The sequence below is a fragment of the Aythya ferina genome (genome assembly GCF_964211825.1).
Source record: "Aythya ferina genome assembly, chromosome: 16".
Lineage (NCBI taxonomy): Eukaryota > Metazoa > Chordata > Aves > Anseriformes > Anatidae > Aythya > Aythya ferina.
Window position 1 is genome coordinate 348,394 of NC_140315.1, and position 25,241 is coordinate 373,634.

Below are 25,241 nucleotides of genomic sequence, written 5' to 3' on the forward strand. Positions count from 1 at the left end.
TGGAGTTCAGGGAGTGTTGGGACAGCGCTCAGACACGGGGTCTGGGTTTGGGTGGTCCTGTGCAGAGCCAGGAGTGGGACCTGGTGATCCTGGGGGGCCTGTTCCAACTCCAGATACTGTACAATTCCATAAACTGGCACTTAACACCGCTCCTCTCATGCTTTGCTTCCTCTGCAATCTGACGCTCCGGTTGTTGGTGGCTCCTTGTTACTGACATGGAGGCAGCCAAGTGCAAAGTAGCTGTGGAGACCCTGCAAGCAAGTGAAAACTCCCCATGCAAGTAGTGAAGGGTGTAATAAAATCATTTATTGCATTTTGTGCAGACAGGAGTCTAGAAAAATGAATACAGGTAAAGCAGTAAAGCATTAACAGGGAGCATTCAACAGCTGAGGAGCCACTCCTCCATTAATACCTGCACAGAGAACACAGGGGCTGTACTGAGGCGGCCTAACGCACGATACTGAAACAGTCACAGAAATTAAATGCAAGCCTAATACTTTTTTTTTTTCTTTTTAGTTTTTGGTTTGCAACCTGTTTTATTTACAAGGTTTTAAACTTAATTGCATTGCTCTGCACACAGATTCTCTAAAACACAAAGCATACTAGGTCACTACATGTCTATTGAAATATTGCACTCGAATAAAAGTCACTTGAATGGACGCAGAACATCTAGCTACAGTGATTAAAAGATTATTGAATGAACTGACTGGGTGATAACATTCATAACAAATATATTGCACATGTAGCACAGAAAGTGTTGTAACCAGCAACTCTCAGACCTGCCGGGCCTTCTGCTCGGTTTCAGTCCTGCTGCAGAGGGGGTCCCGACCCCCCCCAGCGCCTCGCTGCGGCCCCGTGCCGTGGCTGCCTGGGGCAGCCTGGGGGGTGCGGGGTCCCCGGGGCAGAAACCGCGCCGTGCCCGATGGGGAGCTCACGCTCCTGCCACGGGCATCGTCTGCACCATGGCGAACAGCAGAAGGATGCTCCTTGGGGAAACTGAACACTCACAGAGGCCAAACGTGCAGGGCTGGGTTTGTAAACTAACATGCAGTGCTGTCTGCTAAAACTGGCCCTCTCCAGACCAAAGGCAAGTGAGAACTCACCGTGGAAACCAGCACCTTGCCTGCCGCAGCGAGAGCTGCCTGGCAGGGGGTTGAGGCAGCCCAGGCTGTGCCAAGAGCTGCGCCCTGTTCTTGCTGGAGGATGAGGAAGGGAAATGCTTTGTTTCAGTGGGACTGATGGAAACAGCTCGCCTTTTGGCTCCCCGGAGGAGCCAGGGCTGCAGCTTTACCAAAGGAAGTTGAAACAGGGCAGAGGGGGAGCGGGACCTGTTTGGATGCTGGGAAGCGATGAAGCAAACCCGCCTGCCGGGCAGCACGCTCTGGCCTGGCGTCACCGCTTCTCAGCAGAGAATTTCTTCCCCAAAAACCCGCGTGTGCAGCCAGAGGAAGAGCTCTGCCTGGCCCTGATGCTCCTGCCACTGGCTGCTGCTGCTGCCATAACTCCTCTGCGCTCGGGCTCTCGCTGCTGCCTCCGTGCCGGGAGCTGCCTGAGGCTCGCTGCTGGGCGGCCCCGCAGGGCTGGGGGCAGCTGCAGGGCAAAGCCGGGCTGTGACCAGAGGGTGACTGCGGGGGGGCTGCGTCTTCCACAGGTGCAGAGCCGTTGGCAAGCGTTGCAGGCCAAACAAGCGTGGTGCTAGCACATGAGATGAGCGGGCAGGTCGGTGTGCATGCCTCCTCTGGTACTGCAGAAGTGCTTCAAATACTTTGGGGAGGCTGGAAACAGCACACGAGCTTGTGCATGGTGGTGTAGGGGCAGAGCCTGGCAAAGCCTGTGTCCCATGGGACTGCCCTTGCCCCAGGCAAAAGGAACCTTTCACCTGTGGATGCCTCCTGCTCTTGTAAAAGCTCTGAGCGAGCGGCAGAGGCAGTGGCCAGACCAGGAGCACTGCTCGGTGTGTCTGTTCTGCTCATCAGCCCAGAGCCTTTGTGCTGAGACAGCATCTCAGCCTGACTTTCCTCTTCTGTAAAAGCTGGGCTCCCCTGGCAGCAGGGAACCAGTCTCTTGGCACTATCTGTCTTCCACACCAGTCTGTGATGCAACCTGCTGCATCTGTGCAGCGAGCTGAGCTACCATGGCAGAAAGCCTGGCTGGGGCTGCTGGAGAGAAGGGAGGCACTTTGGGAGTGATGGAAATGTAGGAGCAAGGTATAAACAGGCACAGATGTGCAGCTGGGGCTTGGTTTTGGTCTGGGAGTGTGTCCAAGTAGTCTCTTAAAGCAAAAAAAAAAAAAAAAAAAAAAAAAAGCCAAAAGCCAAAAAAAGAGCACAAACGAACCAAAACTTCTTTCTATCCAAGCAGCCCCATATAGCTTTGGCCTGGAACTGGAGGAGTAGAGAAGCTCTGCAGAGGAAGAGGGGACAGAGTCCTCCTGTGCAGAGGGAGCTTCCTGCCCTCCTGGAGGCTGGAGCTGGGGGCTGTGGCTGGCCCCAGCCCGTAGGATGGGTGGGCGAGCACGGGGCTGGCTGCCAGGGCCGCGGGGATGGAGCAGGTGCCAACTGCTGCCCAGCCACCCATGGGGACGCTGCACAGCACCCGCTCCTCCCTGCCGGCCGGGACGCTGCAGGCCGCACGGTGCCGCGGGGCGAGGGGAGGCATCGGGGCCGTCTGGAGGGGGAGGAGGAGGAGGAGGAGGAGGAGGAGGAGGAGGAGGAGGAGGAGGAGGAGAGCTCCAGCGCTGGGCTCAGCTCTGGCCGGGTCACCCTCACTGTCCACCGCGCGTGGAGGGGACATCGCGCTGCTGTGCGGGGCCAGGCTGACACAAAGCAGCCAGCACTGCCAGGAGAGGGCAACTCTTAGCAGGCTGCACTTCGAGTGGAAGCTCAAATCTGCTGTGAAACAAGTTCAGAAAAGTCTGTAATTTCTTTTCCCTGAAACTTTTAAGAAGCTAAATCAAGAAGAGAATGAACCCACAACCTGGCCCGTTCCCAGGGGCTGCTGATGGCTGGGGAAGGCGACAGCCTTCACCGCCACCCCAGGGCGCTCGGTGCCGGCGGATGGGCGCCCTTTTCTTGCAGGAGCAGCCTGTCACACCTCCGTCCCCACAGCCTGGTGCTAGCATAGCCCTGCATCTCTCAGTATAGATATAGATCTCTATATATAGACTTCATCTGGTTCTATTAACATAAATATGATCACTTTAAAAATACACGTACTGTATTATGTACACTATGTACATGGGGCCGGGGCCGGATGACGGCACGCCATGGCTGCCCCCGGCACCGCTTCCTGCGTGGTTCCTGGAACCGTTCACATTTGTTAAAAGCTCCTCAGTTTCTCTGGCATGAGAGATGCTGTGGGGGACGGGGGTGGCTCTGCAGCTGCTGCCGACGGTAGGACATGTTTGAGGGGCGTCCCACGCCGTCCCGCCGCGTCCTGCTGCCTGCTGCAGGGCTGTGGCGGGAGGGGACGGGCTCTGCACCACGCCACCCTGGCCAGTGGCTCCAGGGGCTCTGGGGTCTGCCCACGGCACTGCCCCAGCAGCAGTGTGGTGCTGGGGAGCGGGAGCGCAGCCACGAGTGCCAGGGGGGCACGGGGCCCCTACAGCCACCTCCCTGCTGCAGGGCCCAGCCAGAGCTGCTGCAGCAGGGCTGAGACCAGTCAAACAGACTTTGCATATGTTAAAAACTACCCGCAAATCCCAAGTTTCCTAGAGCCCCATGGCAGCACCTGTGCCTGCCTAGGACCAGGGTTAGGGGCTAGGGGTGAAGCCCTGCAGACGCAGCAGGACATAGGGGACTGGTGGGCTGGCCAGTGTGGGGTCCAGACAGCCCCCAGAGCCCCCAGTGTGGCACCAGTTCTGCGCTCAGGCCACGAGCAGGCACAGGTGCCTGGGGTTGGCGGCACCCCCGCAGTCCCGAGCGGCTCCGACTGACGCCGTGCACGGTGGGGCATCTGCTCCACTGCAGACACTGTGGCTCCAGGCAGTGACCGCAGCACGAGAGCCAGGGCAGAGGGAGCCGGGGTCAGCGGGGAGGGGGACAAGGATCATCACCACCCACCCCAGGCCAGAGCTCATGCTGCAGTGGGATTGCTGCTCTCCGGCATCCCGACCCCCTCGGCTGCCCCCCACCCTCTGCCCCCTCCAAACCATCTCCAGTGCCTCTCCGTGAGCACGGCCCATGGCCTCCAGACGGGCAGCAGCAGTCGGGGCGCTCCAGGCCCAGCACAGTCAGGGGCCCCGGCCCTCCCGGGGCCAGCGGGCACTGCCAGAGGTGGGGAGAGGAGCATCCGGCGAGGAAAGCATGCTGGTGGCCTCTCTCTTCTCCCAGCACCTCCACAGAGAGGCAGGGCGTGAGCGTCGGGCATCGGGCAGTCACAGGGCACAGGCACATCCAGCCAAGCTCCGCAGGGGGGTAGCAGCACAGCAGGGCCCGGGAGCCCATCTCGGCACAGCTGCCCTCCTGCCTGGCTGGGGGGGCCGCGAGGAGCAGCGTGGGGGCCGGCAGCGGGGGCTGGCCCTGCTGGGGCCGGCGGTGGCGGCAGCGCTGGGCTCCGGTGCTCAGTCCGCGGTACACTGTATATATTTATATATAAACAAGGACAGCAGTGCTGTGACGTTGCAATGAGGAACAGCTGCTCTGGTGCTGGATGCTCCCGGAAGATCTGGTGCTGCAGTTCGAATGGAGAGATCAGGGGCACGGCTAAAGCCAGGTGAAGTTTTTGCGCACCGGCTGCCATCAGGCCTTCCCTCCTCCCCTCCAGGAGCGCGGTGCAGGGGGTGGCGGGGCTCTCGGGGTGCGGACAAACCTCTCTCGCGCGGTATTTCAGGAGTAGATGGTGATGACTTCCCGGCCCCCACCACGCACCAGAAGCACTCGGTCCAGGTGCTCCGTCAGCACCTCCAGAAACTCCATGTCTGCGTGGCTGTCAAGGAGGAATGCCAAGAGGGAGCACGGGGACAGCCCTGCACCCGGGGAGCCGCTGGGCTCCATGTCATGCAGCTGGGACCACGTCTGAGCCCCTCGCAGCAGGCAGCCACCCCGCGATGAGCCGGCACATCACGTGCGGTGCAACACCGAGGGCCTGCCGCCCCCCATGGCCACAGCGCACCCGCCAGGCATGCAGGCTGCTGCCATCGACACGGTCGGGCTCAGGCAGAGGCAGGAGCCGTGGGAGCGCCCGGGCTCAAGCACCAGAGCAGTGCAAGAGCTCCGGCCCCACCGGGGTCCCAGTCCTGGCCCCCACCCTGCAGAGAGGCACTGTGCCCCGGCCCCGGGGCAGCAGGAAGGATACAGTTTTCATCCCCTTTCCGGTTGCGGGGTGGCCCCGGCATGTTCAGCAGGACCAGCTTGGCGTCCTGGGACTTTTTCACGATCACTTCGTTGAGCTTCACAGCTGTGTGCATCCTCCTCACGTTGGACTGGTTCCTGGGGAGATGGCACACATGGGCACAGGGTCGGGCACAGCAGCCACATGCAGGGCCCCAAGGGGCTGGGGGCAGGCAGGGGGGACAGGACCAGGCTGCGGCACGAGCTGCGGGCACAGCAAGCCCTGCCTGGCATGGCCACTGGTGGTGCCAAGCCCACACCAGTGGCTGCGAGCTGCGGGGCTGCGCTCGGTGTGCCTGCTCTGCCTGCTCGGGCTCACGGAGCCGCCCTTGTGCACAGGGCCCACGAGCAGCTGCCGGTTCCCCCACCCTGACCCCCCAAAAAACCCCACATACTTACAGGTTCTCCCACTCCCTGCCAGGATCACGATGGGGGTGGGAAAAGAGAGAAAGGAAGAGAAAATGAGTGTCAGGCACGCACCCCAGTGTCCCCCAGCACCCCGTCCTCCTGATGCTCCTGTGTGGGGACCCCGACCTCCCCCTCCCGCCCACCCCTCTGCACATGGGGGCTCGGAGCAAGGATGGAGCCAGCGCAGCCAGCCCCTGGTGCACCCATGGGCCTGGTCAAAGTGCACAGGGGATGGGGCAGCGGCATGTGGGGCCGTACGGCTTCATATTGAAGAAGTCCTTGATGCCCTCAGGGCTGACGGGGCTCTTGCTCTTGTTCTTCTCAGCCACGGTCTTCTCTTTGGTCCAGGTGAGATGCACCTTCTCAGGGGCCGTCTCTGCCTCATCGGCAGGGGACTGGGAGCTGCTGGAGAAGGTGGTGGCGTTTTTGTCGTGGATGAGCTGGACCTGCAGCAGAACAGAGGGAATGGTGGGCAGGGGCCAGCGCTGGCGGCCAGGCCAGGACCCCTCGCACGGCGCCTCACCTCCTCCTCCGGTTTCTCCTCTCCGTCGCCCACCTGCTCCTCGGGGACACTCAGGCGCAGGCGTGTGTTGGCTGGGTTCTTGCGCCGGATGGAGCCGCGAGACTCGTCCGTGATGCTCTGGATCTGTGCGGGATGGGGATCAGTGGGGGGAGCAGGGCAGAAGAGGGCTCGAGAGGAGGCCCCAGCCCGGAGCTCCCGCAGGACCAGCACACGCCGAGGGGAGCTCAGGCACAGCCACCACGGAGCCAGCTCCCAGCCGGGCTGTCCTGCGGCCTCACCTCCCGCTCCCGCTCGTTCTTGGTGAGGTGCATTTGCTTGAGGATCTGGGAGCGCTGCTCCATCACCAGCGTCTTCTCATAGGTGTAGGCAGAGATGTCGCTCTCATGCTGTGGGATGGGGAAGCAGGAGAAATTGTGGGGCTTGGCCAGCAGCACTCCCTGCTCCCCTCCCCGGCCCTGCGTGGTCCCATGGGCCTGCGAGTCCCTGTGGTGCTGCCAGGCTGCACATCTAGACGAGTCTGTGCTATCTGCCCAGCTCTGCACATGACCACGATGCTGTGTGCCCCTGTGCCCCAATGCCCCCAGTTCCATGGTGCTGCACGTCCCCGTGGCGCAGCACCCTGGGCCATGGCACCCCCCCCAGCCCAGCACTCACCATCTCCACCACCTCCACCTCTGCTGTGATGCGCAGGTGGTACAGGAATGTCGTCAGGTCCTTCTTCATCTGGATGCTGTTGTCATCCATCTGTGCCACCGTGAAGATACGCATCTTGCACTTGCGCCAGACCTGTGGGGAAGGAAGGGCAGGAGGGAGGTGTGGGCAGGGCACGGTGGGGACGGCCCTGGCCCCAGACCCCCACCTATGCGCAGGGCAGAGCTACCTTGTGGTGCCGCAGGAGGAAGGGCAGCAGCATGAGCATCCCCCCGTCATGGACAATCCACCAGACGTCGATGTGGCCCTCCGAGAAGCGCTCCTGGTTGCCCGGGAACATGGCGACGTTCTTGGCCACCAGCAGGGCCAGGTGCCCGGCCGTGGTCTCTCGCACCAGCTCTGGGAGGGAGAGGAAGGGAAGGGAAGGGAAGGGAAGGGAAGGGAAGGGAAGGGAAGGGAAGGGAAGGGAAGGGAAGGGAAGGGAAGGGAAGGGAAGGGAAGGGAAGGGAAGGGAAGGGAAGGGAAGGGAAGGGAAGGGAAGGGAAGGGAAGGGAAGGGAAGGGAAGGGAAGGGAAGGGAAGGGAAGGGAAGGGAAGGGAAGGGAAGGGAAGGGAAGGGAAGGGAAGGGAAGGGAAGGGAAGGGAAGGGAAGGGAAAAGTGCCACGTCAGCCGGGACTGCTCACGGCTGCACCCCAGCGATGGCCGGGACAGGGCCCGGAGGCCGGGGCAGCCCGGCGGCCCCGCGCAGCCCTACCGATGAAGTTCCTCCAGGTCTGGTGGTCCTCCTTCTGGCGCCAGCTGCGGGGCCAGCCCACCAGCACCGTGTTGTGCTGCAGCCCGCCCAGCCCGCTGGACTGGATGAGGTGCGACATGCCGTCCCGCAGGTTGGAGGAGATCACCACCTGGCAGAAGCCCTTCACCTTCTCCGCTTCCATCAGGCGGCGGATGGACTGGCGGCGGGAGAGACGGCGTCAGGCACCGCGGGAGCCCAGCACTGAGACGGCGCCCGGGGCTGCCCTTGGGGCAGGGGGGGTGCACGGGGCTGGCGCTGGAGGGGAGCGGGTTGTGGGGTGCGGGCTGTGGGGAGGGGGCTGTGGGGTGCGGTGCCCCACAGCAGGACGGCGGCTTGGGGCTGGGACAGAGGAGGCTCGTCTGCAAGCAGAGCTGGCGCGTGGCTCTGCGCCGTGCCGAGCTGAGGGTGTCCCCGTGCCAGGGCTCTGACGGGCGGCAGAGCAGCAATTAGAGTTATTTACTCAGAGAAATTATAACATGTCTGCATGGGAGAGAAACTGTTTGCTTCTGAGGGCTTAATCTCATTAATGTGCCGCCTGGCTGGTGCGGAGGTGCGGGGGGAGGAGGGGCTCTGGCTCTGGTGGTGAGAGGCTCCCTTCCTGCACAGCCCAATGCTGCGACCACGAGGGCCGTGAGCAGGGCTGGGGCTGCGGGGACACAGCTGAGGGGCTGCTCAGCACAGCAGCACAGCAGCCCCCGCTGGTGCTGTGCCGAGCCCTGCAGTGACAGCCAGGAGGCAGGATCAGCACCTGGCTGCTGCCAGGTGTCCCGGGGAGCGGGGCAGGCATCCTACGGGTGCCACTGCCCCTCTGTGCCAGTGCCTTCCCAGCGCAGCCCCGCAGAAGGGCAGAAATGCCGGGTGCTCTGCAGGGACACGGGGGCCATGGCACGGAGCTGGCACCAGCCCCAGCGCAGGCGTCGGCGCAGGGAGGGACTGGCGAGCTCTCACCTCCTCGGCTCTCTGCGCCTGCGGGTGGTTGTCCAGGAAGGTCCCTTCCAGCACAGAGGCCACAATGGTGAGGCCCTTGCCTGCTTTGAGCTGTGAAGTGAAGGACAGGAGCTGTGGGTGCACCACGTTCTGCTCCTGATCCACACGGACCAGAACCAGCAGCTGGGGCCTGGAAGGAAGGTCCTGCAGTCAGCGCCTGCGGCCGCCCTGCCCGGCGCCGCGCCGCCGCCACCCCTCCACCCCGCGGCCTCACCTCCAGTTCTTGGTGTGGGGGGGCCCTTCCTCCAGCCGCAGCAGGGCATAGCGGGCAGCACTCAGCGACAGCCCCCGGATCCCGTCACCCCACTCCTTCTCCGCCCTGCAGCACAGGGCAGCACCTCAGGGGATGCTCACGGCTCCAGCCACCGGTGCCTGCACTGGGCAGCGCCAGGAGCCCGCAAGCAGTGGAGCGAGGCGAGAGCCCCTCAGCACCCAGAGCATCCCGGGGAGAGCAGGCAGGTTGTGGGGAGCTGAGGACCCCTGGGCGCTGCAGACCCCGCTGCGGGGCCGGTGGCGCTGGCCAGGATCTGCCAGCCCCTGAGCCGCCCTTACCCGCGGTACTCGATGTATTTGTAAATGAGGCCGGCGATCAGCATGGCGACCAGCGCGTAGTACCAGGAGCAGATGAACATCAGCGCCAGGCACAGGCTCATGCCCAGGAAAGAGAGGGTCCTGCAGAGGGCACGGCGCTGTCAGAGCCCCGCAGCGTGGGGCTGGGGTCGGCCATGTGCCCGCCGCCCACCCGGCTCACCAGTGGTAGTAGCGGAAGCGTGGCCGCCAGTTGGGTGTCCGCAGCAGCGTCTGCACCGCGCAGGCCAGGTTGACGAACATGTAGCACATGAGGAAAAACCTGCGGGAGAGAAAGAGGCTGAGCCCGGCACACCGGGAGGCTGGGCTGGACCCGGGGCGCAGCCAGGCTCAGCTGCACGCCCCGACCCTGTGGAGCCGGAGCCGGCCAGGGCCCTGCCCATGGGCACAGGGAGATGCTTCACCCCGGCTGCACTGGAACCCGTGGGACCCCACACCCAGAGCCAATGTGGTGCACCCCCAGAGCGGCCTCTTTTGGGGTTAAGGGGTTGTGGGAGGCCGTGTGCTTGTCCCAGCCCTCCCCAAGTGGCGGAGACCCACAGGGGCAACCTGCCCGGCCGGGGCATGGAGCACGAGGCCCGGCCACCCCCTTGCTGAAGGTGTGTGCAGACAGAGCATGCTGCCTACATGGACAGGATAGGAGCCACCTCGTCCAGGGAAGCGATCAGGATCCCGATCTCACAGATGCAGGCGGTGAGCAGCAGAGCCCATGTGGGCTCCCCGTTGGCTTTGCCATGGCCGAAGACCTGGGAGTGGGGCAGGAGAGCAGAGCGTTAGGGGCTCGGCGGAGGCGGCACTGTGCAGCCCGTGGACGCAGGACACAGCCCGGCCCCAGCACAGGTGGTGGAGGCCGAGCTCCAGTTTGGGAAGGGGCCCGAGGTCACTGTGCCACAGATGTACCGGTGCCATGCACCCCCTGGCCGAGCTGCTCTTGGGGCAGTGACGGAGGTGGGGAGCAGGGGCCAGCAGTGCAGGGTGTCCCCACACCCCATCCAGAGGCTCCTCGGCACAGCCCCACAGGGTCAGACCCCCCCCGTGTACCAGAGGCTCCACAAACTGGTGCAGGTCCCACAGGGAAGTGGAGACAGGGCCAGCAGCATGGGCACAGTCCTGTTCCCGACAGCCAGTGGCCCTGCCTGCCCCCAGGGGCTGCAGAGCAGCCCCAGCCCCCGGGACCCTCGCCAGGCGCCAGGCAGCCGCATTTCCTGCAGCTGAGGGGGCGCGGGGAGAGGGGGCAGCAGCTGAGGGGAGGGTCTGGGGGGCGCGGGGGCTGCGGACGCATGTCTGGGCGCATTAGAGGGTGCAGGCTGCAGTCCTTGTGAGAAAGCTCAGAACATGGCTGGCAGGGTGGAGGAGCACAGTTAAAATTAGCCTGCTCTTCCCTGGGGGGAGCTGTCGGTTTGGATTTGGAGAGATGAGGTTGTGAAAACGCGTCTTCAGAGAGCAGATAAAATATTAAGCGGCACAGCAGCAGGGGGGAGGGGGATCCTGACCTTTCCCAGCACACTCCTCCCACCGACATGTCGTGTCCAAACCCATCACGGCCGCCACGGCGCCGGTGCCCGCGGGACGAGGGCAGGCTGCTGGGCAGTGCCGGTGCCCCGGGAGTGCCGCCGGGGGGACCCGCAGCCACAGTGGGTGCTGCAGACCAGGAGCTGCGCGGGGTCTGGGGACGCTTACCCTGAGGAACGGCACGATCCCATCCCTGGAGATGGCTTGCAGGAGGCGCGGGGCTCCGGTGAGGCTCTGCAGCCCAGCCCCGCACGTGGAGAAGAAGGAGCCGATGACAATGACCCATGGGGACGGCCATGCCAGGGTGCCGACCACCAGGTTCCCGTTAACAGCTTCACCAAACCTGCAGGGCACCAGCACCACTCACAGCTCCGTTCCCTGGCCGAGCCCCAGCCACCCTTGCCCTGAGAGTGTCGGGGTGGTGCAGGGCCAGCTCCCGCGGCCAGCTGGCCACCATGGGACACCGCAGGGGAGGGGAAGGACAGAGGGGACAGGACAGGACGGGACGGGACAGGACGGGATGGGATGGGATGGGATGGGATGGGATGGGATGGGATGGGATGGGATGGGATGGGATGGGATGGGATGGGAGTGGAGAAGGGCCCTGCCCTGGCTGCTGCCTCTCGGGCACGAGCCAGGCAGTGCGGGCTCAGGTGGCTGGGGTCCATCCCAGCTCCTCTCCGGTGGCTGTGGGGACAGGGGGATGTGGGACGGGGGCTTCCCATCCCCTCTGCCAGCAGGAGGCCAACTAAGGCTGCGTGCAGCTCGGATCCAGTTTGTGTTGGTGCTGGCGACCCAGAAGTGTCACCCACCGCACGCAGCCAGCTGGGCTGCCCTACATACAGGCGCTGCCTGTTGACAAACAAGTGAGCTGCACGCAGCCCGGGGCGGGAGGGACCATGGGGAAAGAGGCACACGAGCCCCCAGAGCCTCTTACAAGGTTTGCACCCCCAAGAGCCTGCCCCAGCAGCGCACAGCCTCAGCACCCTCCCTTTGCATACGCTGTCCCCGCCAAACCCACAGTGCCACCGTGCCTGTCCCAGTTGTCCCAGTTGTGGCTCCCTGATAAGTCCCCGTGCAGCTGTCCCTGTCCCCAGCCTGTCCCTCCCAGCTCACCCCACACCTGCCCCGCACGGCCCGGGGACACTCACTTGTCGCGCAGGACAACCCCCTCGATGCACGCCCCAAAGAGCACGACGGAGCTGATGTCTGCGGGGCAGTCAAGGAGAGCCTGGGAGGTGCAGAGCCCCCCACACCCACCCTGCCTGTCCCCGGCCCCGCACAACAGAACGGGCAGTGGCACCCAGCTACCTTGCCAGACCCCGACCCAGAGCAGTCTCTGCCCTGCAGCCACAGCCTGCGGGGCCTCACCCCCGGCGCTGCCGAGCCCTGAAGGATACAGACCGCAGAGGTGGTGGCGATGGCCAGGATGGTGCCTGTGGGGATGGACTTCTGCGCGTCCCGCAGGTCCCCCGAGCGGTTGGAGCCAGCCATGATGCCTGGGGAGAGGGGAAGGTGCCAGGGGTGGGAGCTGCACCACCGTGTGTCCAGGCCAGCAGCACAGCAGGATGCCCGCTGGGCCGTGTGCCGGGGCATGGAGCAGGCACTCGGCTGCAGGCTCCCCACGTCCCACCAGCACTTTCCCACCTGCCCCGCGGTCTGAGGCCACTGAAGGATTAGGCACAAAACCCATTTATGTGACTTGTCTCGTTAGCCCTTAATTAGCTCAAGCAGGGGAGTTAGTGGCAGTGGCTGCAGGGAAAGGGTCTTGCCACGGCTGGGCCACGGCTGGTGCCATTGGGTCCAGCACGGCCCCACGGATGCGCCCTGCAGCCCGGCTGCTGCTGCACGTGGAGCAGGATCCCGCAGCGGGGATGCAGCTACCTGTGGCTCAGCCTGCATTATTGATGTGACACAAATCCATGAAAAATCACACCGTGCCAGCAAGCGAGCGCCAGGCGGGAGTGCTCCAGGGGCCGTGCGTGGAGCGGTGTCGCAGGGCCGTCAGGTGCCAGGACCCCCAGCACTGCTGGGCCCTTCCAGCAAGTGCGGCGCCAGGACAGCCTGCGGGGCGTCCCACCGGGCTCTGCAGCAGGACTGGGGCAGGGGAGGGCTCCTCCTCCCCCGGGAGCTATAAATACCGGCGCCACGGGTACGTCAGCACGGCGGAGCGAGGCACCCGGCTCCGGAGCTGCGTGGGAGGACGGGCTGTGATCCACCCCCGCGCCGGCACGGGGGCCGCGGCAGCGGGCGGCGCACGTGGGGCTCTGCAGGAGCAGGCACGGCGGCACGTGCGAGCGGGGAGCCGGCAGCACCCACCTGTGACCGAGGGGAAGTAGATGCCCACGAGCAGGGTGAAGTAGGAGGTCATGTCGCTGAAGACGTAGGGCTGGTCCATGTCCACTGGCGTGTCGGGGGGGCTCACGGAGGGCAGCCCCCGCTTCTCCACGATCACACCCTTGGTCAGGTAGGAGCTCCAGAGGTTCTCTGTGAGGAGGCACAACCAGCACAGCCAGCGTGAGGACGTGGCTGGGGAGCTGCCCGTGCACGTGGCTGCGTCCCTGAGCCCTGCACCCAGAAGGGACAGAGCACGGGGGTGCCCAGCACCATGTCCCCTGCCCAGCCTTGCCAAGCACAGCCGCAGCCAGGGCAGCTGGTGTCCGGCCGGTGGGGGATGGCACGTGCCCAGCCTCCCATGGACTTCAGCAACACCGGGGCCACGGGGACACTGCCGGCAGCACGAACGGGTGCCCGGAGCAGGTATGTCCTGCTGCTGGCAGCGTCCCTGCAAGATACTGGAGCAGCTGACATGGGATTCCAGTAGCAAATAATTAAGAGGGTAATATAATTAATGCTGATCAACATAGGTTTAAGGAAAGTGGATCGTGTCAAAGTAACTTGATAGTGTTTTTGATGGGATTATGAGTGTGGGGCTGATGTAACAGGCTTAGTGTCCCCGCGTGTGCTGCCTTGGCCACAGATCGCAGCGAGAAACTGGAGCAGCAGAAAGCAGCCAGCGCTGTGGGCACGGCTGGGCAGGGGCCAGCAGCATTGCGCTGGGGCTGCCCCGTGGGGTCTGTGCAGGTCTGCGAGGACCAGCCCGAAGCACCTGGCACTGCACATCCCTCCCCAGGAGCGAGACGTCCCCTGACCACCACCCCCCTTACAGATGGGTTTGGCAGCCCCCACTGCACACAGCCCTTGCCAGCTGCCAGCACAGCCCATGTCCTCACACAAAAGGCACATTTCTCCCTGCAAGGAGGGACCCAGAGCCTGGGGCACAGCCTGTCCGCGCACCTCCCAATTCAGTTACAGCAGCAGAGGCCACCAGCAGCCTCCTGAATGCTCAGCAAATACACTGCGCCACGTCCCCCCAGGGCTGCAGCTCCGACAGCCCAACACCCTGACCGTGGCGGGGAGCATCGTCCTCCAGCACCCAGCTGAGGAGCGTGAGCACCTGGGAAATGCACCAGCAGCTCCAGAAAAACAGGTCAAAAGTGGCTCCTCCCAGCGCATTCACGAGGTTTTTCTGTGCCCTGGCCGCCCTCCAGGCCCGGCTGCAGAGCAGCTCCTGCTCCCCAGCGCGTGTGCTCCAGCAGCAGCAGCACAGTACCCCCAAGGGGCAATCACTCCTCACTAAACCTCGGGTCAGTATCAGGCCTTCCAAAGGCGAAGAGAAAACAAAAGGAGGATTTATTCGTCCCCAGCCTTTCAGTGTCGTTCAGAACTGTCGGGTTCCCACTGGCTGCTCAGGGCACCTGGCTTGGTCCTGTGGTGCAGCCGTTCCCACATGGCCGCGCCTCAGGGCAAGAGCATCTCCCCCACACTGCCCCACACCTCCTAGACCAGGACTGGCTTTCTGCTCCATGCCCGAGGGGCAGCTACCCACGCACCCGCTGCCCGCCGCGCACTCACCCTGGATGAGGCCGCTGGCAGCACCGGGGATGCCCTCAATCTCGGTCACGTTGTTCATGGTGAAATACTCGTCGCAGGTGGCGTTGAGAAAGCGGGAGGTGCAGAAGAGCTCCCAGAGCTTGGAGCCCACTGTCTCGTTGCCCTCCACCACCACCTTGGTGCAGAGGTCGAATCCGTGGCGCGAGAGGGTCCTGTTCCCCAGCAGGCAGATCCTGGGGGCGTTGGGTGCTCAGCAGCGTGCCGCCAGCCTGGCCCCGCCACCCCGCAGGACACCATACTCACGGGAAGCTCGGTGGGTCGAAGGCTGACTTGATGACACCGGCATAGATGGCAAGGATGGAGAGGATGACACAGCCCAGGAAGACCAGGGCAAACTTGTTGACGTACTTGACACCCACGAACACCACGGTGGCCATGCAGGTCAGGACGCAGGTGCCGTAGACGCGCATGTTGTTGAGCATCGCCGCCGCCTCCCCGCTGGCATCCTCGGCCTTGAAGATGGCCATGGGTGGGAAGATGTAGGCCTGAAGGAAAGAACGGCATCACTGCCAGGGGAAGGAGCCTCGAAGGGCTCCTGGGGAGCACCCCTGGCCCCCCACGTGGACACACTGCCCAGCAGCACGGGCAGGCAAGGGCAGAGCCACACTGCCAGGGTGCAAACCCTCAGCACTGTGTGGGGGGAAGGACCGCGGCACTCACCAGAAGGATTTCAATGGTGCCTAGGATGTACATTGCGCCGGCAAAGGTGGTGCCCAGGTAGAAGCAGAGCCCCACGGCCCCACCAAACTCAGGTCCCAGGGAACGAGAGATCATGTAATAGGAGCCGCCCGCTGCCGGAGAGAGCAAAGGTTGGCCCCAGCCAGACCCTGACGCGCAGTCCCAGCTCGGCCAGGGTCCCAGAGGGCAGGATGGGGCCTGGGTACCCCCAGGACACCGTTCCAGCAGGGAGCAGCTCAGCTGTCCTGAGCCCTGGCACAGCCAGACCGCCAGAGCCGTTCCCAGCAGCCCGGCAGCTGGGTGTGACAGCCATGGGGACACCTGTCCCCTGAGAAGCCACACAGGCGCTAGAGCCCCAGGGACACGGGCCATGCCCTGCTCCATCCTCCCAGAGGAGCCCTTACAGCTGGGCAGCAGGGATCGATGGCCCCACCGCGGCGGCAGGATGATAAATAGCTTTAATTACACCCTGCCAGCACCGTGTGAGCCCCGCGGAGCAGCAGGGCGTGTGCAGCTCGCCTGCTCCTGGCTCTGTGGGGCCAAGCAGACGTGCAGGGAAGCAGCCCCGAGCACCGCCTCTCCTGGACGGGGGCTCCCCGCTCCCCGGCACCCCGGCACCCATCCTCCTCCCGCTGCTCGCCCGGGCTCTGCTGGGGAAGCGGCTCCCCCGCGGCCGCTGCAGTCTGGCAGAGGAGGAGCCGTGTCTGACGGCTCCCGCTGCCATCTGCACCTCGCAGCTCTGGGGACGGGGCGGAGGCTCCAGCTCCACGCTCCCCCCCCGGGGAACCCGCATGGGGCTGGTGGCAGAGGGTCGGGGCCGCCAGTGACAGCTGCCGCCCGGTGAGGGTGTGCGGCATGGGGAAGCCCCGGAGCTTGGCTGGGCACATCTGGGGCCGGGGGACCCGGCAGGCGCCCACCCCACGAGGGAGCCGGAACCCCTTGCCGCGGGTACGCGCAGACAGGGCCTTTGCTCTACCTGGCACCACGCCGTTGGTGGCAATCGCACTCATGGAAATGGCTGTCAGCATCGTCTGCAGGAGGAAACACAGTGTCAGCACCGGGCAGAGCTCCCTCCTCGCTCGGGCAGCGGGTGGGGAAGCGGAACAGGAGAGCAGGGCCCCAGAGCAGGCTGTGGGCAGAGATGACGGGTGCTTTGCCGGCAGGGCGGCTGGCTGCAACAGGGCATGCAGGTCCCCGGGCAGTGGGCACTGCTGCCACATCCCACCCACGCTGCAGGTGCAATCTGGGTCACGATTCGAACACCGTTCTGCTTCTGATTCCGCTGGGAAGCCGGGCGGCTTCTCCTTGCTAAGTGGGGCAGGAGCACCAGCTGAGCAGGCAGCAAGCGCTGCCACGAGCACTGTTGCTCCTTGCTGCATCCTGGGGAGCCCGGCTGCCGGGGGGGACAGACACCCCCGGCCCAGCGGGAGTGCCCGGGATGAGACCGAGGGGCAGGAGCCGCGGGGAGCACTCACGCAGGAGCAGCAGAGGAAGACCATGCAGAAGGACTCCATGATGCCGGCGATCCCCACCACCCAGGTGAGGCGCAGGAACAGAATGACCCCAAAGATGTTCTGGAGACAGGGCAGGTAGACGCCCATGAAGGTGCCCATCCGTGGAGCCTGTGGAGGAAGCAGGGAGCAGTCAGGGCTCAGCGGGCAGTGCCCATGCGTGCACACTGCTGCAGGCAAGAGGAGCACAGGACAACGTGGCTGCGAGCATCTGTGCGCTGCATGGCTGGGCAAGAGCCACCGAGGGAGCAAGGGATCCTACTCCTGCAAAGCCCTTTATGGGGACTGGAGTGACGGGGAACGCTCGGGTGGCAGTGCCTGCAGGGGTCAAGGGACCTGGCAGCCCAGGGGTGGGCTGCAGCCTAGGACTGCAGAGGCCAGGAGAAAGGGGCAGCGACGGCCCCGTGCACCTCACCTGAACCGGCTTCTTCTTGCCCCCGTCATTGTTCTCGGCCTCCTCGTGCTCCCGGCTGCCCTGCGGCAGGTTGGTGTAGTTGGCCAGCCCGCTCAGCAGGGACGAGACCATCGGGCTGGTGTCCATCTCCTCCTGCAGAGAGCAGCGTCCTGAGAGGTGATGGCAGACCCGGGGTCCCACAGCACCCAGAGCCCCACACTGCTCCGCACGCCCGGTGCACCCCAGCACTGGAGCTGCGATCCCCGTGGCACCCGGCCCCCCCAGGCTGTGGGCCACACGCTGCCCTGGGGCACGGTGCTGGTCACATCAGGCCAGCCATGCCGTGGGCAAGGTGTCTCCTGAGGGCTGGGCTGCATCACCCCCGCCCCAGGGCTCGGGGGCACTGCCTGCCCTGCTGCAGGGGGACCCTTCCCAGGTGCTCTGTGGCATCGCGGTGCCCCCCAGCCCCCTCCCCAGGTCCCATCCATCTGGTCCTGCCCTGCCTGCCCGCTCGCCCTACCTCGAAGAGGGCCATGTTCTTGCCATCGTATTCTTTGCCCTTCTCCAGGTCTGTGCTGTTGATGAAGGGACTGCTCTCCTTGGGATTGCCATCGCCTACAAAGACAGAACGTGGGGGTGAGCCGGTGGTGCCCGGTCCCAGCACAGCCCCCAGAGGAGCTGCCGGCCCCAGAGCTGCATGGCTCTGACCATCTGGGCTCACTGGAGCACATCCACACAGTGCCAGTGCCGGGCAAAGCGACTGGTGTGGATCCAGGGGGAACCGGGCTGCCCGGCCCTCCTGCAGGACGGGCAATAACTCATCGGCCCCGCTCCCCGATACGCACCGCAGGAGCTGGGTGCCGTGGCTGCAAGGTGAGGAGGGGATGCAGCCGGTGGGGCCAGCGCCGAGGGCAGCCCCTGCAGCTCTGCCTGGGGCAGGGGAGCTGCCTGGAGCCTGCAGAGCTGCTGCTCTGCCTGGAAGGGCTGCCGCTGCTCGCTGCATTAATGACCTCGCGCAGAAGACACCCAGAGTCAGGCTTAATAGCAAAGAAAGCAGCAGAGAGCTGCAGAGCAGCAGAAATAAATCAGGCTGGAAATAAAGCGGCAGCTAGCACGGATGCCGTTTGAGTGGCGCATTTCTGTGAGCTGAGGCAGAGCCACTGAACAGCGAAGGGAGAGGGGCTGGGGCTGGAGGGGCAGCGCATGGGGCAGCCAAATGAGGAAATGTCCCTGAGCCAAAGAACCCAGCGCTCGGTGGAGCAGCCCGGTGTTACAGCACCCGCAGGGCTGCCTGCCCCGTACCGCGCCGTGGGGACAGGGTCACTGAGCTGCTCGGCGTGCCTGGGCCGGGGCAAGAGCTGTGCCCTCCGCCGGCATCGAGCACAGAGCCCAGCAGCGCCTGGCAGCAGGGGGACAGAGCTCGGCGACGCAGACACCCACCAACGGCAGCCCCAGGACAGACCCGCACGTGTTTAGAGCAGAGCAGTCCTTTGAAGACCGTTTGCCTCCAGACAGTTGACTCATTTTGGGGATCTGTGGAGCTGGTTTGCCTGTGTGCGGTCGTGATTCATCACCTGCAACTGCTCCTGGCCGGCTGGGAGGCGAAACCACTGGCGCTGCAGGTGATGCCCACCCGCACACTCCCGCCGGTGCCCGTGCTCTGGTGCGGAGCTGGGACGGCAGGATGCCCACGGCAGGGCCGGAGCCCACGGGGTCCTCCCGCAGGTCCCTCCCAGCCCCAAACCGTAGAGGAGGGAGGGAAGCGGCCGCAGGCGGCCCCTGCCCGGTGACCATGCAGGAGGGGCTGCCAGCACGGGGCAGCGTGCTCCTTTCTGGGCTGGTTTTGCCAAAAGCACCGAGCGAGGAGCCCCTTACGTAACAGCCGCGTGCACAGGCAGCCGCCCAGCTCCCCGCTGCCAAAGCCCACGGGCTCCGGGGAGCGTGCAGACAGGAGAAAAGCGCCAGGCGAACAGGGGTGCTGCCGGGCTGGCCCTGGGGTCCCCACCCCCAGGCGAGGGGCAAGGAGGGTGCAGGGCCGGGGGCCGTCCGAGCCCCCCCACCCCACACAGCCCCGCGCAGCCCCGCTCCCATGGCCGGGTCTGGGCAGCTGCCGGGGGGCAGCGGGGGGCAGCCGGGGTGGGGGTGGTCCAGGGTCCGGGCAGCCCAGGCAGGCCCCAGGACCCCCCCGGGAGCACGGAGCCCACAGGCCCTGCCTGGCCACCCGGTACCCAGCCGACGACATCACCGTGCTGGTTTCCATGGCAACAGCGAGCCACGGCCGCCTCGGCTCCCGCTCTTATGTAACGGCACAGCCGGACGGACACCGGCCCCACACGGCACCCCAACACCGCGCCCCACACCGCGCCCGGACCCTCAGCACCCCCCGAGCACAGTGACCGGGCCCCACGGCCCCAAACCACCCCGGCCCCACGGGACCGACACCGACCAGCTCCACGTGACGGAGCCCAGCCACACCAGGGGGTGCCCAGGCCGCTGCACTGCCCCGACCTGCCGGCACCACCACAGCACCCCAAAACCTCGCTCACGCTCCCCCCGCACCGTGGCCCCTGCCTGGGATACCAGCAACACCAGAGCAGGGACCTGAGCCCAGGCCCTGGGGACCAGGCTCCTGCCACCCCCGCACCCACTGCTGCCAGCACCCACGGTCCCCTGGGTGGGCAATGCCCCATGGCCCCCGCAGCCCAGAGCTGCCCCTGGCGGCACCGGAGGGACCGTGGCCCCACGCTGGCTCCAGCCGGGCTGCTGGGGCTGGCCCAGGGCACAGGAGCCCCTCGCCTGGCGGTGCCAGCGGGAGGACCAGCGCTGGGAGAGGCCCCGGGGCGGCGCGAGGTGGAGGCCTGGGGGCGCACAGTGCAGCTCCGGTGTCCCCAAAGCGCAGTTGGCCCCCCCGGCCCCGCAGACTAGAAGGAGTTAAGTGCCACAGTGGCGGGGTCCCAGGTGACGGATGCTCTCCCCGCTCCTGCTGGAGACCATTTTGCCGCAGAGGGGCTGGTGCAGCCGCTCCCCAGCAGCTGTCAGAGGATTTGTGGGCTGCGCAGAGCCAGGCAGGGGCACCGCAGCCTGTCCCGGGCACGGCCGCCCGTCCCTCACCGCCACCGCTGCGACCGGTCCTTGCCCGTGGCGCTGAGGGGTAACGGCTCCCGGCTGCGGGCCGCCAGGTGACCCCGGTGCCCATGGGCCTGCCGTGGCCCCGTCGCCCCAGCACAGCCTGGGGACGAGCAGCACCGGGCAGCAGCAGGGCCGGGCTGCGGGCTGGCGGCTCCAGCGGAGCAGAGCTGAGCCGTGCCAGGCTTCGATCCCGGCGTTGAGCCGCCCCCCTCCCCAGGGATCACTCAACATGAATCGGCCTTTTAATTTGCTGCGGCGGCTGGAAGGGCTCGCGGCTGGGTTGCTGGCAGGGAACCACAGCCCCAGCGTGGCTATCACGTAATCCTGCTCGCGGCAGGGGTTACCACTGGCCCTGCATGCCTGGGACATCCCAAACCCGGCCCCGCTGCCTGCAGGGGACCCTGCGGCCATGGCACCATCCCTGCGCACCCACGGCCGTCCCATGGGGCAGCGCTCAGGCAGGGCTGTAGCCCCAACCATAATTTATTTCATGGCTTTTTACTCAGCCCTAAATTGCGTTGGGAAGCATCGTGTCCCTTATCCCAAATCCTCCCTAATCGTTTTACATGGCGCAGTCACTGAGCGCTAACGGGGCGGGGGGAGCCCAGGCAGCCAAACCCCAGGGCTAATTAACCAGAGCTGCTGCCAGGACTGAAGCCAGCCTGTGCCCCCTGCGGCACCCTGCAAGGGCCAGCTGGGCTCCCTCACGGCCAGCGGGCACAGCAAGCCCTGCCCGGGGAGCTGTGGGTGCAGCCCCTGGCCGGGTGGGAGCAGAGGGCGAGGGGGCTGCTGCGGGGGCAGCCCTGGCCCCACGTTCCCTCCTGTGCCCAGGTTCCTGCTCCTGCTGGCACCCCCAGCCCAGGCCTGGCCGCCGCCTCCTCCCGCACTGCCCCTCCGCAGGGCTGGGCACCGGCCAGGCACCGGGCAGCACTGCCAGGCCCTGCGCCGGGCTCCGCAGGAGGCACCTCCAGCCCGCTGCTCGGCACAGCTCCGGGAGGCTCCGGCCAGGTCCCAGCCCCAGCCGCAGGAGCAGGAGCCGGGAGGAGCGGGGCGGCGCCTGCCTGCTTTGCTCAAGGTGCCCAGGCCGTGGGGCTGCCCCCCCCCAGGAGCACAGGGGGCACCTTGACTTTCGCCAGAGCGTTCGCGGGCGGTGGCTGGTGGCAGCCTCCTCCAGCTCCCTGGGACTCTGCCCAGGGCTGTCTGCAAGGAGCAGCCCCGGGGTCACGCCAGCACTTCTGTGCTACCCTGCGGGCTGGCAAGCACATGGGCAAGCACGTGTCCTGCAGCTGATGGCCCCAGCTGCTGCCATTTCGCAGAAGCTCCTGGCCGGGGGTGGCCACAGCACTGTTCTGTCACGCTCCGGCCACCCAGGGGACCCGGCCGCATGCACGCTGGTCCTGGCACCGGCCTGCAGGCCTAGGGGCGCCCTAAGGCAGGTGGGGAAGGCCAAGGGGCCCTGCCAGTGGCTGGCACCTCTGCACAGGGCTGCAGCCCGTTTGCTCCCCGGGGCTCTCTTCTCCCCCATGTGAGGGTATCTGCCGGTGGCACCAGCATGGGAGAACCCCCGAGAGGACAGGGAGCCCCCGTGTCCCCTGCCCGGTGGCAGTGCAGGCAGCTGGCACGGCACTGGCAGCGCACCCGGCGGCGCTGGGCCCAGCTGCAGCACGGCAGGGGGTGTGCAGCTCCCCCCGTCCCAGCTGCACGTTACCCTTCCAGCCGGCCAGCACGCTGAGCAGCCTTTCGGGCTGGATTCTTTCACTGCCTGACCCAAATTGGACCAACTGCTACTTCAGACCTATCCTCTTCCTTCCTAAACCTGGGATTATCCTCTCTTTGATCAGCCGGCCCTGCAGGCTCAGGATTTCCAGCACAGGCGCTTTGGCTGGCTGCATTTAAACAGCTTCCCAGATTCTCCTGAGCCCTGCCACGAATGGCCGCGGACTGAAGCTACAGCAAAGCTTCCCCACCCTGGGTCTCCTCTGCCCGGACAGTCAGGTGCCTGCAGAGCAGGGTGTGCCTTCCTCACCCGGAGCAGAGCAGTGCACGCAGCCGGCCCGGACACTGCAGGCAGCAGCTCTGCCTGCTCCCCTGCTCCCCATCCCCTCCCCAGGGTCTGCTCTGGCCCCGCTCTCGCTGGGCTGCCAGCACTGGAGCCCTTCCAGCCCTTGTCATGAAGAGCTCGCTCAGGCTGTGCAGAGCAGGGACCTGCAGAGGGGCTGCTGCGTGGCCTTTTTCTCAGAAAGGGCACAAGTGGGGACCCAGGGCTTCTTCAGCAGCTCCTCTGCTGGTCTCAGCGAGTCACTGGCGGGTCAGCAGCTGCTGCAGGGCCCACGAGAGTGGGGGTGTCCCTGCTGGCCAGGCATCAGCTCTGCCACCCCCCCGCTAGGGTGTCCACCAGACAGACCCTGAGCATGGAGCTCTGTGGAAGGGTGCAGGAGAGTCACGGCCCCCCCGCAGCAGCCATAGGGTATCCTCCACCCCTGCCACCCCCAGCACAGGTGCATGGGGGGGGGCCCTGCAGTGCCTCTCCCCTGCACCTTCCTCTGCTCCCCAGCCCCATGGAGCCTCCTCCAGCCCTGCATCTGCAGCCCCACAAGCAGCAGCTAGCCAGGCCCAGCTCCAGGAACAGTCTGCGCGATCCATCTGTAGTGGCACTGTGTCCAGCCTCTCTGCCAGACCCCAGGAACGCAGCCTGTGAGCAGCACGGCAGGAATGCCTGCCTCTACGCAGCCCAGCATTGCTACGATGGAGACGTAATGGGCGGCATAGATCCTGGTGCTGCAAAGAGCAAAGAGGGTCGGAGCCGGGGAAGGGTTTGGCGGTGGGTCAGCGTGGCTCCCCCCACCTGGGCAAGGTGACCCCAGAAGGCTCCTGCCAGCCCTGACCTTGAGTGGAGCCATGAATAAACAAGCAACTACACAGAGTCAGGCCGTGGGGCAGAACGCAAGCCAAAAGCGTCGTGCGTTGCTCTGCCCAGAGCCCGCTGCAGGCAGCCGGGGGCTTGCACCACAGGCGCCCGACCTGGCTGCCCCCCGCAGCCCTCCTGGCCGCGGCTTTCCACAGACCCCGAGGGGACCCGGGGGGGTGGCACCGGGGGTCAGGGAGGCACCGCAGGGCCCCCGCGCACGTCGCTGCATTCGCCCGGGTGCAGCCGGCTCCTGCGCCTGGCACAGACCCCGCAGAGGAGGCTGCGGCACCGCTCCTGCTGCCGGGGCGCCGGGGGCCGGACACGACCCCGCGGGGCCAGGGACCCCCCTCCCTGCGGCTCGGCCTCGGCGGGGGCCGGGGGGCTGAGGGGCCAAAGCGCGGCGGTGGTGCAGCGAACGCCGGGGCCCGGCGGCCCCGGGGGGCTGCGGCCCCGGCCCCTCTCCCGCGGCGGCCCTGCCCGCCTGCACTGCGCCGGGGCTGCGGCGGGGCTCGGCCGGGCCGGGCGGCCCCGCTCCGAGCTTCAGCACCGCGGACAGCGGCGGGGCCCCGCGCGGCACCGGGCGGCGGGGGCTGCGGGCGGGGGGTGGGGGGGGGGGGCACCGGGGCCGGGGGCGGCGGGGCCGGGGGCGGCGGTAGGGAGGGCTGGGGGGCGGCAGCCGGAGCGGGGGGGCGGCTGGGGGTGGGCAGGGGTGGGGGGCGGCAGCGGGAGCGGGGGACGGGGAGGGAGGGCTGGGGGCGGCAGCGGGGAGGGCTGGGGGCGGCAGCCGGAGCGGGGCCGTCGCAGGGGTCCCGAGCGGACCGGGGCAGCGCCGCCGGGGGCCGCCCGGGAGGGGGCAGCGGCCCCGGCCCCGGGAGGAGGCTCCGCGGCGAGCCCGGTCCGGCGCCGCCGCTCCCCGGGACTGCGGCAGCGGCGGGCGCGGGGCCGGGCGGCGGGCGGGCGGCGGGGGCGGCTCGGCGCGGGGGCGCCGCCGCGGGGAGCCACAGCCGCGATCGGCAGCGGGAGCCGGGGCGGGAGCGCCCGCAGCGCCCGCAGCCCCGCGGGGCCCCCGCCGCACGGGCAGCGCCCGCACCCGCCGCGGCGTCGTGGGACCCCCGACCAACAGCCCACCGGCGCGGCCGGCGCCCCCTCCCCGAGCCCCCCCCGGTCCCGAGCAGCGCCCGGCTCTCCCCGCGCCCCCGCCGCTGCGGCTCCGCCGCCCCCCGCGGCTCCCGGTGCGGCCGCCCCAGCCCCGCTGTCGGCCGCTGCCGCCGGCCCCCGGGCCGCCCCTTACCTTGACTCGCCCCCCCGTCGCCGTCCTCGCAGTCCGTCAGGTTATTCAGCATGGCGCCGCTGCCTGCTGCCTCGCTGGGGGCTGCTACGGTCCTGGCGCGGGGGCTGCGAGGGATTTGCTTCCTCCCCGGGGCCGGCGCCTCGCGCTGCAACAAGCCGCCTTCCCTCCGTGCCTTTCTCTTTCTCTCTGGCTGGATGTAGGAGGAGGCTGCAGTGCAGAGATGCCTCAATGCACAGACTCACACGCTCACTCACTCCCAGCAGCGGCGGCGGAGCCCAGCCTGACTACTCACTTCATCATGTATTCAGGAGGCATTATCCCCTGTCGGGTTTTTGGGGAGGGGAGCGGTGGCAGGCAGAGGCGAGGGAGGGGGAAGGAGCTGTAGCAGAGCCACACGCCACCTCCCCGGGCAGCGCTCTGCCTGGCTCAGCCAGGGCTGGGGGAGGAACCAGGGCACGCGGGGGCTGCGGGTCCCCCCCCAGCTGGCGCAGCAGGACGGCCACCGCGCCCCTCCCTCGGCACGGGGGGGGCTGCCCGGGACCCCAGCACCCCAGTGCCGACGGGGTCTGACAGCTCCCGAGGGA

At 66.6% G+C, this 25,241-nt stretch overlaps 1 protein-coding gene across 2 annotated transcripts in view; it reads right to left on the reverse strand.

Annotated features, from left to right (window-relative positions):
• Positions 1–284: 284 nt before the first annotated feature.
• SLC12A5 (solute carrier family 12 member 5) overlaps positions 285–25,241 on the reverse strand; it is a 29,958-nt gene continuing 5,001 nt past the window's right edge. Inside the window, exons 1-27 of one of the 2 annotated variants that reach the window (XM_084538090.1) lie at positions 24,658–25,086; positions 17,850–17,944; positions 17,351–17,482; positions 16,900–17,046; positions 16,401–16,455; positions 15,407–15,537; positions 14,990–15,231; positions 14,708–14,919; positions 13,112–13,279; positions 12,193–12,291; positions 11,944–12,001; positions 10,961–11,135; positions 9,908–10,026; positions 9,444–9,542; positions 9,245–9,364; positions 8,907–9,011; positions 8,654–8,822; positions 7,667–7,862; positions 7,142–7,311; positions 6,916–7,047; positions 6,540–6,647; positions 6,262–6,384; positions 5,997–6,184; positions 5,730–5,744; positions 5,296–5,429; positions 4,810–4,918; positions 285–4,671 (exon numbers count right to left, since the gene is read on the reverse strand). In XM_084538090.1, the coding sequence (XP_084394216.1) occupies positions 4,827–4,918; positions 5,296–5,429; positions 5,730–5,744; positions 5,997–6,184; positions 6,262–6,384; positions 6,540–6,647; positions 6,916–7,047; positions 7,142–7,311; positions 7,667–7,862; positions 8,654–8,822; positions 8,907–9,011; positions 9,245–9,364; positions 9,444–9,542; positions 9,908–10,026; positions 10,961–11,135; positions 11,944–12,001; positions 12,193–12,291; positions 13,112–13,279; positions 14,708–14,919; positions 14,990–15,231; positions 15,407–15,537; positions 16,401–16,455; positions 16,900–17,046; positions 17,351–17,482; positions 17,850–17,944; positions 24,658–24,709 (3,336 nt within the window). In that variant the 5' untranslated portion in view covers positions 24,710–25,086 and the 3' untranslated portion in view covers positions 285–4,671; positions 4,810–4,826. Of the gene's footprint in view, positions 4,672–4,809; positions 4,919–5,295; positions 5,430–5,729; positions 5,745–5,996; positions 6,185–6,261; positions 6,385–6,539; positions 6,648–6,915; positions 7,048–7,141; positions 7,312–7,666; positions 7,863–8,653; positions 8,823–8,906; positions 9,012–9,244; positions 9,365–9,443; positions 9,543–9,907; positions 10,027–10,960; positions 11,136–11,943; positions 12,002–12,192; positions 12,292–13,111; positions 13,280–14,707; positions 14,920–14,989; positions 15,232–15,406; positions 15,538–16,400; positions 16,456–16,899; positions 17,047–17,350; positions 17,483–17,849; positions 17,945–24,657; positions 25,087–25,241 lie in introns of those variants that run through there. The other variant, XM_084538089.1, reaches the window with a different exon arrangement.